Source organism: Lagopus leucura, unplaced genomic scaffold, assembly GCF_019238085.1.
Source record: "Lagopus leucura isolate 7727_CA_CO unplaced genomic scaffold, USGS_WTPT01 Super-Scaffold_100028, whole genome shotgun sequence".
Taxonomy (NCBI): Eukaryota; Metazoa; Chordata; class Aves; order Galliformes; family Phasianidae; genus Lagopus; species Lagopus leucura.
The window spans coordinates 6758926-6772971 of NW_024962279.1; the positions used below are offsets into that span (position 1 = coordinate 6758926).

General features: G+C 41.6%; 1 protein-coding gene across 4 annotated transcripts in view; it reads left to right on the forward strand.

The window, feature by feature from the left end:
- Positions 1-14046, forward strand: part of ITPR1 (inositol 1,4,5-trisphosphate receptor type 1) — a 149420-nt gene that overhangs the window by 40081 nt on the left and 95293 nt on the right. For 3 of the 4 annotated variants that reach the window (XM_042880947.1, XM_042880948.1, XM_042880951.1), the window contains exons 6-19: positions 130-288; positions 1543-1641; positions 2121-2204; positions 2294-2440; positions 3892-3987; positions 5075-5119; positions 7517-7671; positions 8312-8411; positions 8848-9008; positions 9696-9837; positions 10173-10331; positions 10855-11027; positions 11284-11403; positions 12588-12782. In XM_042880947.1, coding sequence (XP_042736881.1) covers positions 130-288; positions 1543-1641; positions 2121-2204; positions 2294-2440; positions 3892-3987; positions 5075-5119; positions 7517-7671; positions 8312-8411; positions 8848-9008; positions 9696-9837; positions 10173-10331; positions 10855-11027; positions 11284-11403; positions 12588-12782 — 1835 coding nt within the window. The remainder of the gene's footprint in view (positions 1-129; positions 289-1542; positions 1642-2120; positions 2205-2293; positions 2441-3891; positions 3988-5074; positions 5120-7516; positions 7672-8311; positions 8412-8847; positions 9009-9695; positions 9838-10172; positions 10332-10854; positions 11028-11283; positions 11404-12587; positions 12783-14046) is intronic. The other variant, XM_042880950.1, reaches the window with a different exon arrangement.

The following is a 14046-nucleotide window of genomic DNA, read 5'->3' on the forward strand; positions in this document are numbered from 1 at the left end:
TATAACGTGCTTTAGGTTTTACTTTGATTCCTGTGTAACACTGTGGTTGTCCTATCTATACATGCTCACTGTCTGTTGAGGGGAGGAAAAACGAGCATTCCTAGAACTGAACTCTAATTCTTATTCTAGCTGCTTCACTTAAAAAGTAACAAATACTTAACAGTAAATAAGAGGCTGCCAGCTCTACTAGAGAAGAATGCCATGAGGGTGACCTTGGATGAAGCTGGAAATGAAGGCTCCTGGTTCTACATACAGCCGTTCTACAAGCTGCGCTCCATTGGAGACAGTGTAAGTGCTGAGAAAATCATCTTCATGTATTGTTTGCATGCAGCTTGGAAGGAGGTCTGTCATGCAATTAATGAAATACACAGGTATTTTAGTGCATGATATTGCAGAAACAACCTTTTTCCTGTCGAGAGGGAGAGGAAAAAATTGCTATGGTAACTTGTATTTTGAAAACATGCAATGGGTGAACGTTGGAAGGAATAAGGGGCTTAATTATGGTAGCTGTGCACAGTTCCTGTCCAGTTCTAAATGAGAGGAACTGCTGAGGTTCCTCAGCAGATTTGGAGTAAGTGATTAGCATCTGAGCTTTTGGTGTTGCTAGCTTTGAATCAAAATTACTCAAATATTTTACGTGAAGAATGAGGTAATAATGAGATCAAATGGCTCTGTTCATGGGAATACTGGAAAATAACTCATTTGGTATGTAATGCATTACTGTTGTACAAGAGATCATGCATCAAACTGAAGAAATTAAGTATCTGAGTCACCTGGTTGTACAGTCTGTCTAAAACACAGCATCAATAAGCATTAGTGTGCTCTGTGCTGTAACTCAGCCGTACGCTTGGCACGTAAATTCAGTGGGCTTTATAAAATAATTCCTCCTGTGAACTATCCCAAGCATTTTCATGTAATTGTTCCTTTTGCACACACTGGCACGCATGCATGCCAAAGCACAAGGCAGTGCAGTTGTAGTGGCCATTAACCTCTTCAAATCCTGTGAATTTGCAGGTGCTTTATCATAATGACCAGTTGTCTTCAATCCAGAGAAGGATTTGTATTTTAATTTAAGTAAGGCTTGGCCCAGGCAGAGGGGAAGAACAGGACATTTGCTGTCCATAATAAAGTGCATTTGCCTTGAGTCATATGCCAGCCTGGTCGAGAGTCTGATTTTACAAATGAAAGTGCATCTTGGAGGAGGAGGATTTTTGGCTGACCTTTTGCTATCGGAATTACTTGTTAAATGTTAACCAATGAAACAACTTCATGGGAAGCAGCAGATAGATTTGTTACCAGAATTACAGGCTATGTTTCTTCTGTAAGCCTCTAAGTCCCTTGGTATGGGATTATTTTCCTGCCTGAATGACTGAATCTATAGTAGGCTTCTGGTGCAATGGAATCCTGATTTTCGTATTCAGACCGGCATCTCTCCAAACTACGAGGCTGCAATTTCCTCCTATCACTTTTTTTTTTAAACAAAAAACAAAAAAACATGCTTTCTGAGATTGCAGGTTTGTCTGATGCTGTGCTTATCTACAGGTTGTCATTGGAGACAAAGTAGTCCTGAACCCTGTCAACGCTGGTCAGCCTCTTCATGCTAGCAGTCATCAGCTTGTTGATAATCCGGGATGCAATGAGGTAAGGGCAGACAGAGCTGGTAGCACAGGAGTTGGGAACAGCTGTACAAACCTCTGTAATTTCAGCTAAGCTGCTAGGGCTTGTGTTGTAGGAAAATTAAACCTTGGTAAGTTCATTAGCACCTGTGGTGATGTTTAAGAATTATCTTGTAACTCATCTCCTTAATGTCTCTGCAAGACTTCTCTTGTACCTTTTGTGCACTGAACAAAGGTTGAAATTTGATCTGTTTTTTTTGACTGGATAGAAATGAGATTATTCTTCAAGATCAATAGCCATGGCTCTATGGTGCGTGACTTACTGGTGAGTCAGATCTGTAGTTAGATTTTTCATGAGCAGATGCAGAAGTGGCTTTATTTAAAGTAATGCAGGAGTTTGTGTACCCTGATGAGCACCAGGTTAAAAAAATAAGGCAGTAGTTCTGTGGCAGAGCTTATGCAAGCACAGGACAGTGGGACTAACAGTTTTGTTTCTCCTTTTAGGTCAACTCTGTGAATTGCAATACAAGCTGGAAAATAGTCCTTTTCATGAAATGGAGTGATAATAAAGATGACATCCTCAAAGGGGTGAGACTCAAAAGTTTACTTGCTTGTAACTTGTTCTCTGGTGGATAATGTCTCTGTCTCTACTGATCATGCATTCTGGGCTTTGACAGGGGGATGTAGTAAGATTGTTTCATGCAGAGCAGGAGAAGTTTCTGACTTGTGATGAGCACAGAAAGAAGCAGCACGTCTTCCTCAGAACGACAGGGAGGCAGTCTGCCACTTCTGCAACCAGCTCAAAAGCACTGTGGGAGGTGGAGGTAAGATAAGAACTGTGACCTGGGCTGGGGGTGGCTCTGTGGTGGCTGCTGCTCTTTAAAAACCACATGCCTGCATTACTTTTGTTAGCTAAAAGTCTTCCTGATATTTGAATTTAACATTTCCTTTATTTGCTATGTTTTCTGTGCGAAATCAAAACTGAAGGTGATTTCTAGTGCTGTAACAGATAGCTCTGAAATACGAGTTCTTGACAATTCAGAAAAGAGTACAGAGAAGCATCTGTGATGTCATTTTTCTTACCAGTCTCTGAAATCTAAAGCCAGCTAATAATCTCAACTGTCCTGCAGAGTGTTCTGAACATTCTGTTTCTGGTGTGCAATGCTGTGATTATACATATCTCATTTGAAAGGAGATAGCAACCTGTGCTAGACTGTGCGTTGTCTGAACCATTTTTCACTGTACTGGGCTTTTACATAGCGACTAACATCTGTGCCATCGTTGGTTTCAAAAAATACTCTCCCTCTATTGGTACAAAGGATAAACCAGAGCTATTTTATGTCAGTATGGTTTTAAACGTTTGCCATTTGCACTGCCTGTGAGAGCCATAGAATTAGTTGTAATGCTGCATATGTTTTTCCTATTGTCATTGCAGAAGTATCTGATTTGATATACAGCTTTTCCCCTATTTCTGTTGAAAGCTTACCTGTAATGAGCGTTACTTGAGAGCCTTACCACAAAAGCCAATGATTGCTGTAACTGTTCATGTGCATGCAGTCACCCAGTGATGAGTGCAGTGTGCTCAGAGGTGGTGCAGTCCCTGCTCAGAAAGCAGAGATCAGCTGTACTGAGTATTCCTAAGTGAGTGTACCCAGAGTGGCCAACACAGAGTAACAGGTCAGCTCATGTTGGAGGTTCTGCTTGCTACAGGGCAAGTTTGCAGTCTGTCAGATTTCTCTTCCAGTACTTCTGTACAATACTGCTCCATTTCAGACCTTTCAGAAGGTTGAACATTAGATACAGCACATTAGTTAAATATTGGTTCCAGTGAAACTTGATGGCTCTGCTGCATCTCTTTAGGAAGTGTTTCAAGAACCTAGCAACGATGCCAGTTGAGAGCACTTTCTTTCATTACTTAACTGCCAGCTTGTGCCCTGATCTTCCTGCCATCACCCACCAGAAACTCCAAATGGAGCACTAGTCAGTACCCAGCAACCAAAAAAAACATCACAGAATCACAGAATTGTAGGGGCTGGAAGGGACCTCCAGAGATCATCGAGTCCAACCCCCCTGCCAAAGCAGGTTCCCTACAGTAGGTCGCACAGGTAGGCATCCAGGCAGGTCTTCAACATCTCCAGAGAAGGAGACTCCACCACCTCCCTGGAGCTCTTCGTTATGTTTCCTCTTTACCTGTAAGGGAAATAGATATGTGAAGTACTGTATTTAAAGAGAGAAGTCACTCATGTATAGTGTAACTGTTCCCCTTTCATTGCAGGTGGTACAGCATGATCCTTGCCGTGGTGGTGCAGGGTACTGGAACAGCCTTTTCAGGTTCAAGCACCTTGCTACTGGGCACTACTTAGCAGCAGAGGTGAGTGTTGGGGTTGTTTAGGAGCTCTCTGCCTTTCCTTCTCAGCATCCTATTCCTTTTATTCTTTCTGAAAACCTCCCATTTCCCACCCTAAAAAATAAGGGAAGGAGAGCAGTGTTTGGGTCCTTTAGAGTCACTACTAACGTGGATGGTAAATGTGGAAGTCAGTTAAAGAGGCTCGGATGAATGCTGCAGTACAGGGATAGTCTTGAGCATATTGCACCTCCTGTATGAATCCTAAAGGCAATTACTCTTCTACAAAGGGTAGGTGCTGAATACTGGTATACTGTTTTGTGGGTAGTGAGAATGAAGTTGAATTAGTATTTGAATAGCTCTTAAGTGGCTGAGCCCCTCTGGGGAAAATGAGTTCCGTCAACTAGTGCAAGTCATGGATTTCCAAATAGGAAAGACTGACTGTAAGATGGAAATGCAGTTAGGCTTCAGAGCAGGCTGGTAAGAACTGCAGATAATGCTTAAGTGTCCAAGCACAAAGTAAGGTCTGGTTTGCTCACTGTAGTTGATATCTTTCCACACTGAAGTAAAATTTCAGGGCATCTTATAAAATGAAATGAATAAAATGTCAAAGCATTAAAATTTTGTGAGTTTTGCTGCTTAACACTTGTAAATGTTCATTAAAACTAATTGTAAGTATTTCAGGGCACAGATATACCAATATGCCTGTATACAAACCACTATAAATAATGGCTGTCCTGGATGTAAGGGTGCAGAGCAAGGCAGAAAGGCTGTCTTAGCTCATGTTGTTGACATGAGAGTTTCAGTGGGAAAGGTCTGGATTAAATATCCTACTCCTAACAAGTAGATTGGAAAAGCAGCAACAGTTTGTCATGTGTACATGAACAAATCCTTTTCAACTATGGTCCAGTATTGAGCTTTTTCAGTACATTTTGGGTTTGCTAATCAGCCAATTAGAAATAAATCCACTTGTGTATTATATCTGTTCTGCATGCCCAGTAGAACCATAGCAGCAGAGCTCATCTTTTACAAAACAAGTTTAGATTGTGCTGAGGTTGTTTCCCACTTGTAGCACTGTTAGAGTTTTGACATGCATGTGATTCTGTTTCATCAGGTAAACCCTGACTATGAGGAAGATGACCAGGAGTGTCAATCCTCAGTAAGTATAGGCAAGAGTATGATCTTGCCCCTAATTGAGAGGGCTTGCACAGGCTCTGGTACTCAGTTGGCCAGTGCATGGATCGTTGAGGCCTTGTTGCTAGTGCAGATGCTGAGAAATTGTGTGTCATCTGAAGGCTGTTAGGGCCCCTGCAGGGTATTAAAAACTGGAGTAGGCTTTAGTGAGAAGCAGTACACCTGTGACCAAACTCACGTGTTGCTTGGACCCCTTACCTTCCCACTTCATAGTGTGTCTTTCTGTCTTCCTCTTTCTTAAACCTTTGCTTTCTTGAAGCACTCTTTGTATAGGTCTGAAGAGCAAGTTGCTCAAAGTTGACATCAAATGTCATGTGTTCCTAGTGGGATGTTCACATCGTGCTGTGCCAGTCAGCCATTCTTGGCCTCCTTGTTTAATTCATGAATACCCTCTCATTTTAGTGTGTCACGGGAAAGCCATGCTGAAGGGCCTAGAAAGAAAGAATGGCAGGGTGGGAATGATTTCAGTGCCCTTCTTTCTTCCATTCTTTCTCATGAAAGCAAGTCTGTGTCCTTCTCAGTAAATATTTTTGTGTTGAAGATTGGCTGTGCTGATGCTTTGTTCTGTTAGAAGCTTCTCATTGGTGTCAAAGTGAAACATTGCTTCAATGGGAGAAAACAACTGGAACAGCATTTTCAATTTTAGCCTACGTTTTTTAACTTGGATGAAATTGTGGGCTTATGTGAATTTCTCAGTCATTTATCCTGAGTAGTGGGAGATTTGCTACACTTAGAACTGAGAAGGAACTATTCCCATATTTAAAAGGGGGTGAATGCTTTGATAGTGCTGCAGGGATGAGATTACCTCTGAAAGGGATTTGTCATCACAGCCTAGCCATTAAGAAGCTCGCACTTGCCCCCAGATACTGAACTGTTATCCTTATTTCTTGGTAGCTTAGCAAACACTCATCTTCTGCCAGCTGGTCTTTAGTAAATGTAGTTGTACAGTGGGGAAAAGCATGAACAAAAACTCCACACTGCTGTTCTTCCAGTGAGGGGGAAAAATATCCAATGCTAAACTGTTTTTTTTTTTTTGGCTTAACTTGAAAGTTAATCAATGTGTCTGTCATTATAGATATCCTTCCTGCTGGTAGTGCACTAATGCCTTATTCCTGAGTGCAGTAATAATGGTAACACTCGGCTTCAGAAATGTACTTTTTTCCCTACTGTGTTTTTTTAACCACTAGGTGGCAAAAATAGACCATGAAGAGTAGGATCAAGAGCACATAATTCATTTCTGACATAAAATTACTGCACTGCTTAACATTCAGTCATGACAACATGGTGTGGGCTGCTTACCTCTGATTTCATACATTACTTCAAATTCATTCAAACGTGAGCTCTATGCAGAACTGCAGGTTTCTTTGCATAGCTGTTTTGTTGCTGTTTTCTTTTAGCTCAGTGGAAAAGCAGTTTAAATGGGCATGAATGAGACGCCGTGTAACGCCCTTTCAGTATTAGTGGGCTGCTTCTGTCAGTGTTGGTGCTGAAGTTTTAGTCCTCCCTAAATTGCCTCAATTCCTGCTTCCCAGTTTATTGGTTTCCATTGTCAGCTTTGTCACAGTTCTTACATCTGCCCAGCTGTCTCCTGATATGTCAAAGGCACATCATGGATGTTAGCCATTGTCTTACTGTGGGGATGAAGGACACTGCTGAAACGTGGAGAATTCAAACCCAGTGAGCACGTTTCTCCAGTAAAGCCTCCAGATGGACCCTTGAATGTATGGTGGCTTCTTTTGATGGCACATTCCCAGCATGTGTTTCTGTTCCGTGCAGTTAACTGTCTGTTCCCTTGTGCAAAACCAAAGACTTTAAATGTCACTATTTTGCAGCCAAGTTCACCGAATACCAATGTGCAAATGACAGAGTATTCTGAGGCACAAACAACACTGGGTAGCTATTCAGTATTTTTTGGGATTGGAATGCCCTGCATCAAGACCTCAAAAGACTGGTACTTGCTTTCAGCCTCCTTTGGGTGCCTGTCTTCCAGTGATGCCAAATGCATTTCAAAAGCCAGTAGTGTCTAGAGTGGCCATCTCACCAGATGTGCATCATCTGGAGCTGGTCAGAGTTCCTGATGCACTGTGTGGTGAATGACTGGGGGGTTTTGAGTTTCTTCTGTTACCCTCTGCAAGACACAGCTTCTGTTGTCTAGGATTTAATGTGTGTATCAATCCAGGAATGCTCAGAAGTTATTAACACTGGAGAAAGCTAGGAAATGTTTGACAAGGAGCTGCTGGTGCCCCAAGTCAGAAGTAATCTTCTGCAGGACCTGGAGTGGTTCAGAGTTAGGTCTACAAATTACACAGGCAGTTGGGCCTGGAGAGCTTGAACTGACTTTGTGATGGGACTTCTTCCACAGCAGGACCCTGAGCAGGATGCCTCCAGAAGAGGCTTGCGCAGTGCTCAGGAGAAGATGGCATACTCTCTGGTGTCTGTGCCTGAAGGAAATGATATCTCCTCCATATTCGAGTTGGACCCCACCACCCTGCGAGGAGGAGACAGCCTCGTCCCCAGGTATGGCCAGCAATTTTGAGCTGTTTTCTCACAGTTTTTTTTTCCTTTGAAATTGAGGTGGTTCTTCAAATTAATGTAGAAATGCCTAGAACATCACTCTAGTACTTCATAGTGGAGATATTGATAACAGAACCCCATTTTATAGATGGGAAAACAGATGAAGTGTCTTTCTTGCCAGTGTAGAAACTGGCTGAAGTCTGTTGTCTATAGTGCTCTTCCCAGTACCTGTCTGTATTGCATTTGCTAGGACATGACTGGTGCTTAGCACTTCATTTTCTGTTGTATCTGGTTAGTTAACTGTTCATATGGTACCTCTTGCTACTTGAAAGGCACTGTACCTTTCAAAGATGCACAGTTTGAATGCAGGCTCTATGCTGTCCGCTCCTCCCCAGAAATATTTGTTGTATGGACTTTATCCAGCTGCCTCTTTGAATGAGCAGATACTGTAAGTTAGCATAAATTAACAAGGAAAAAAGAGTTATTCCTGTTATGGCAGCTTGGATATAAGTAGTTTTGTTACTTTCTTTGTTGTTATTTTTTATTCCACTTGATCTCACCGGCATTTTGCATTTCTGAACAATGCTAAGATTTCTTGCCTGGCAATCTGATTCACACTTTGAAACTTCTGACTTTCTTTTAGGAACTCTTATGTCAGACTTAGGCACCTTTGCACTAACACCTGGGTTCATAGTACAAATATCCCTATTGATAAAGAAGAAGAGAAACCTGTGATGCTTAAGGTAAGCTTTGTTAATTTTTTGTGATTGCATCCTTTTATTCTATACTTTCACTTATATGTTGCTTATAGGTAGGAATTCCAGTCCTTTGAGACTTTGGAGTTTGTCAAACAGCGATCAATATAACAGCAATTAATAGTGCCTACACAAAGTATTTCATAGGCTTCCATAGTAGCTCAATAGCTAGCTGTTAAATCTCTGGTATATGGCAGCCAGCACATGGAAGATTTTTTTCTCCTCTTTATGGCAACATTTTGCAATCTCAGACTGAGATTCCTCTGTATTGGAAACACCTGTGAGCTTGTGCAGAGTGGGTCTGTTCCCATGTTGTCTGAGTGGATCTGCGTAGCAGTGGGGCTCTTTGTTTGGGCTAGTTGTTCACATACTTAGTGGTACTGCTTTTTTGCCTTCTATTCTGATAATAATCTTTGGGTTTTAGATTGGTACTTCTCCAGTAAAAGAGGACAAAGAAGCTTTTGCTATAGTACCAGTTTCTCCTGCAGAGGTTCGGGACTTGGACTTTGCAAATGATGCAAGTAAAGTGTTAGGTTCCATTGCTGGCAAACTGGAAAAAGGAACAATAACCCAGAATGAAAGACGGTAAGGAAACAAGTAGTTCAGATACTGCTTGCTTTACTCAAGACCTGTTTCTTTTATTATTGATACGTGCACATAGTGGAGGCTCTCAAGCAGTGTTCTGTCAGCCCTTCACTGTCACTGTGAAATGAGAGCATGGGAACTGTTGTGAACGTAGGGGAATAATCCGTAGCGTGCCTCTCTTGATGGGCTTTGCAAAATGAGTGTGGGAATTTATAATCCATCTTGTGAAGAGTGAACATATGACTTATGGCAAATCCTCTGGCAATGTCTTTGAAAAATATGTGGCCACTCAAAAAGAATGTGCAGTCTGCTGTGTCAAACCCACGTGCTTCCATAGGCCGTGTCTTTCATTTGGCCTCAAGGAGATTATAACCTGATCGATTTTTTTCTGGCAATTCAAAAGAACTGCTGAAAACTTAGTGATCATATAGTGGCCTTAAAGTGATGTCGTTGTCTTAATGCTTCTGCAGTTTGACTGTTGTACCTGTGCTATTGTAACAGGCTGTAACAATAGGGAGCACTCGTTCCTAAGGTTAAATTTCATGCAAACGTTGGTGCTTTATCCAACATCTGGGTTAGTAATAATGCTTTTTGTCCTTAACATGAAATCTGTGTAACCTCACACTGTCGTTCTTTTAACAGATAGAATCTGTAGTCTTGTATTAACAACTTGTGACTTTTCTGTAGATCTGTTACCAAATTGTTGGAGGATTTGGTCTACTTTGTTACTGGTGGAACTAATTCTGGGCAAGACGTCCTTGAAGTGGTATTTTCTAAACCTAATAGAGAACGGCAAAAACTGATGAGAGAACAGAATATCCTAAAGCAGGTAGACTGCATTTTTCTCTAAGCTATGCCTACACGAAGGGTTGTCTGAAAGGAGATCCTAGTAATAGAACCTGGTCAAAATGGTGGGACCAAAGCATCCGCTGAGTTTCTAGCTGTTGGCAGCTTGGCAGTGGACTCTGGGCGTAGTATTGCTAGAAGAAAAGATTATAGAATATAGTGATGATCCTGGCTGCTCTGTGGCCTAGGAACAAACAGCAACTGCAGTGTGTTTCTGACGTGTCTTTCTGAAATTGATGAATGTTAACACAGTGCCTTTACGTTAGTTTTAATCAAATGCCTCATGGGATTCATGTTTGGGTTTTAATAAATCCGTAGATTTTCAAGCTGTTGCAAGCGCCGTTCACTGACAGCGGCGATGGCCCCATGCTGCGCTTGGAGGAGCTTGGAGACCAACGTCATGCTCCCTTCAGACACATCTGCAGGCTCTGCTACAGGGTGCTGAGGCATTCTCAGCAGGATTACAGGAAGAATCAGGTTTGGAATATGTTTGCAGCTCTCAGCGGTACTAACGTTTATCCTGCTCCAAATACCACTGATATTGTTCCTGCTGTGCTGTGGTGTGGTTGTACAGTCAGCAAGATGTTTTTTGGATTGCTTAATTTTATTGTCATCTTTTGACTCTATCAGAGGTTACATGCAGTGTAACTATAGCAATACTTGTAAGGAGAATTTGAGAAAACAATGGAATTGCTGTCAATCCAGGTGAACTTCTTCACTCTTGTGTACTATAAGCTCCATTGCAAGTTGGCCCGTGAACTAAGGATGCATAGTTTTTTTTGTTGCCAGCTATTAAAAACCAGACTCAGATAGGGAGAAATTCTTTGGTATCCAGTCCAGGAATAAGGGAGATGTTAAGACTGTGAAGGAAGAACAATTAGAATCTAACTCAGTCACTGCCTGGGATGGTAGAATTAACAAATATCTTGTTTTGTTATTGATTATTTTCTGAAATTCTGAGAATGAATTACATCACCTCTCTCTTTCCCTCTGGTTGAAGGAATACATTGCAAAGCAATTTGGCTTCATGCAGAAACAAATTGGCTACGATGTCTTGGCTGAGGACACTATCACAGCACTGCTTCACAACAATCGCAAGCTCCTGGAGAAACACATCACAGCTGCTGAGATCGATACTTTTGTTAGTCTTGTGAGGAAAAATAGGGAGCCCAGGTGAGACCTACATTTTTAAATACACAGTTACCATTTTCCTCAGTCTTCTGAGAAAAATCTGCACCTGCCAACTTACCAGCAAGTGAGCACAACTCGTTCACTTCTTTTTTGGCATTTGCCGTAACTCCCTGCGAAGGCAAGGATCTTCTCTGTGGTGTTACATCGGAGTTCTGAATGTTTTCTTTCTGAAATATAGATTGCCTCAGTCTAAACCTCAGCACGCATTGATACCCTCTTGGCTTACGTTTTCCAACAGGTTTTTGGATTATCTCTCAGATCTGTGCGTTTCCATGAACAAGTCTATTCCAGTAACACAGGAGTTGATTTGTAAAGCCGTACTGAATCCAGCAAATGCAGACATACTCATTGAAACGAAGTAAGTCAGTGCCTTTAGAGATGGTTTTCCTAGTGTGAAACAGAAGGGAAGGGATTCAAAGCTGAGAGCACTTCTGGCACATCTAGAGAAAGCAGTTAGATATGTGCAGAGTCCTCTTTGGATGCACAATAAATGGATATTGATGACTGCAGGAGTCTGTGATGTCTGTTCTCAGACCTGCAGTCAGAGACTCCTTTCAGATATTTTGTTTTCTTTCCTTCAAGTAGAAAACCTTGCAGGAAAGGTGTACAGGATTCCATAAGCTGTCTTCTGGGTCCCAAGCTTCCATCTCTGAGCTGTCTGAGCACCTCTTGGGCAGTACATGGACTCTGCACTCAGCTTGCACCAAAGCAGAAGCTGATGCATTTCTGCTCTCTTGTTTCTCCCCCCAGCTGTAGGGTTTTGGTCTCTAGTTTTCTGCATTGCTCTGATGCAGCATCACTGCAGGCACCAAATCCCAGTTGTCTTTTTTATCATGATGAGATTATTCAATACGTGGAATAGGGTCCAGATAATCATGATCTAAATACTGTAAAAGGGAAGCAGGCCTTTGTCAGGTAGTACCCAAAATCCACGTGGCTGAGAATATCCTTGAAGAGGTCATTCTCTTCATCAAAGCGTGAAGACTGATTTATTTCCATCAGTGCTTAAAGTTGCCTCATATTTTATTTGTTCTTATCTCATATGCTTGATTTGCATGTTTCATATGTAAGCTTCTAGTTCTTCAGCAAAAGAAAGGGCACAGTTACTGTTTTAGTGGCTGAATTGCTTCTAGCTTTGTCACATAAGCAGAAAAGTGTTGATCCAGTTATTCAGTTATCCAGTATTTATGGGATCTGATACTGATCAAATGTTAGATATTTTTGTTTACCAAATCTTCCTTGTTTGTTGAATGAAGTGTTTGTTGTCAAATGGAAAGGTTTACATTCTAAATTTACTCCACTGCTTTTAGTAATAAAACCCAAGGACTTTCTGTAATAAATTGCTACTGCAGAATGAGCGTGATATTCAACTTTTACTTGGCATAGTTCAAGAATAAAATTTGTTTTCTTAATGCAGGTGAATCATAAAATTACTTACTTCTATATCACCAGTACATTTCAGCAAGTGTCTTGAAAGAAATGTTCTGAAAGCTCTGCATGGGTCTTGGCAGCTTCTAGTTTAACCACACTTCATTCTGGCAGGCTGGTCCTCTCTCGATTTGAATTTGAAGAAGTGTCAAGTGGAGAAAATGCCTTGGAAGTTGGAGAAGATGAGGAAGAAGTGTGGCTATTCTGGAGAGACAGTAACAAGGAAATCCGCAGTAAGAGTATCAGAGAATTGGCTCAGGATGCTAAGGAAGGGCAGAAGGAAGATCGGGACGTGCTCAGCTATTACAGGTTAACAGCATGTGCAGTAGCTGGCTAGCAAAGCTCATCTACATTGTGGGGAAAAGCCTTCAGTATATAGGCTTCAGTTAAATTGGGGGAAAGGATGCTGGGCTCGTGGATGAAGTAGCCGTTAAAAAATGACTGTGAGGTGTGAGCTTAAAAGCGTTAAGGTTCATGGTTAGAAATCAAATTATCAGCATGGGAAAGTTTAAACTGATTTGAAAAGATTAGCTGAGGCTTACAGTGCCTTAAACTTGCACACCATTTAATGCCTGTGTTTCTGCTTGCTTTCCGTGCGAATGGGTGTTAATGCAGCCTGACTGCCAGCTGTGTAGGTTACCTGTGTTGAAATGGTGACTGGGGGTGACTTCAGTGTACAAACGGTTTTACTTTTGGTTAGAAGAAAAAAACTTATTTACCCCCTGCCTCCTGTGGTTGGTGCTCCTGTAGTATTCTGCAATCAGTGTTCAGTAGTCCTACAGAATTCAGCAGGGCAGTGTATGAACTTGAAAAAAAAAATACAAAATGCCACAGGTTGGGTTTGATTAATGCACTGTTCTTTCGTGCAGTTTGAGCTGTGCTTTTAGCAGTTTCTAATGTGAGGTGATGTTTCCAGATGACTTGACAAGACACCAAGTTCTTGGCATAGTGTTAGATCAAGTTTCAGCCCAGACCAAATTCCTGTGTCTGGGTTTTAAACTTCTGCAAGCAGTGTGACAGACTGAGCTCTGGTGGTACAGGGAGTACAGAGAGAATTTTTTGGTACCTTTTTATTTATTTTTTTTATTTTTTATTTTTTGCATTATCTCCTGCACTGAAATAATTTCAGTAGACTTCCCAGTGTGTTTTCAATTGAACCTATTGGAGGGCTGTACTTAAAATACAATCTTTTGTAATATCAACTTATAAAAATTGTAGTTGCTTTCAAAATGGATTACACTGCATTACACTTTCTTCTAAGCAGAATTGCCAGCTTTAATTACTTTTAGCCCACCTTATAGTCATGTGCATGTTAAAATAACTAGAATCCTAGAATGGCCTGGGTTGCAAAGGAGCACAGTGCTCCTCCAGTCCCAACCCCCTGCTGTGTGCAGGTCGCCAACCAGCAGCCCAGGCTGCCCAGAGCCACATCCAGCCTGGCCTTGAATGCCTGCAGGGATGGGGCATCCACAGCCTCCTTGGGCAGCCTGTTCTACTACAATTTAGTGTAAAGTTGGGTTAAACTACCATAAGGAGTGCTTGGAGATGAAAAGCAATCTGTTGTCAATTAAAC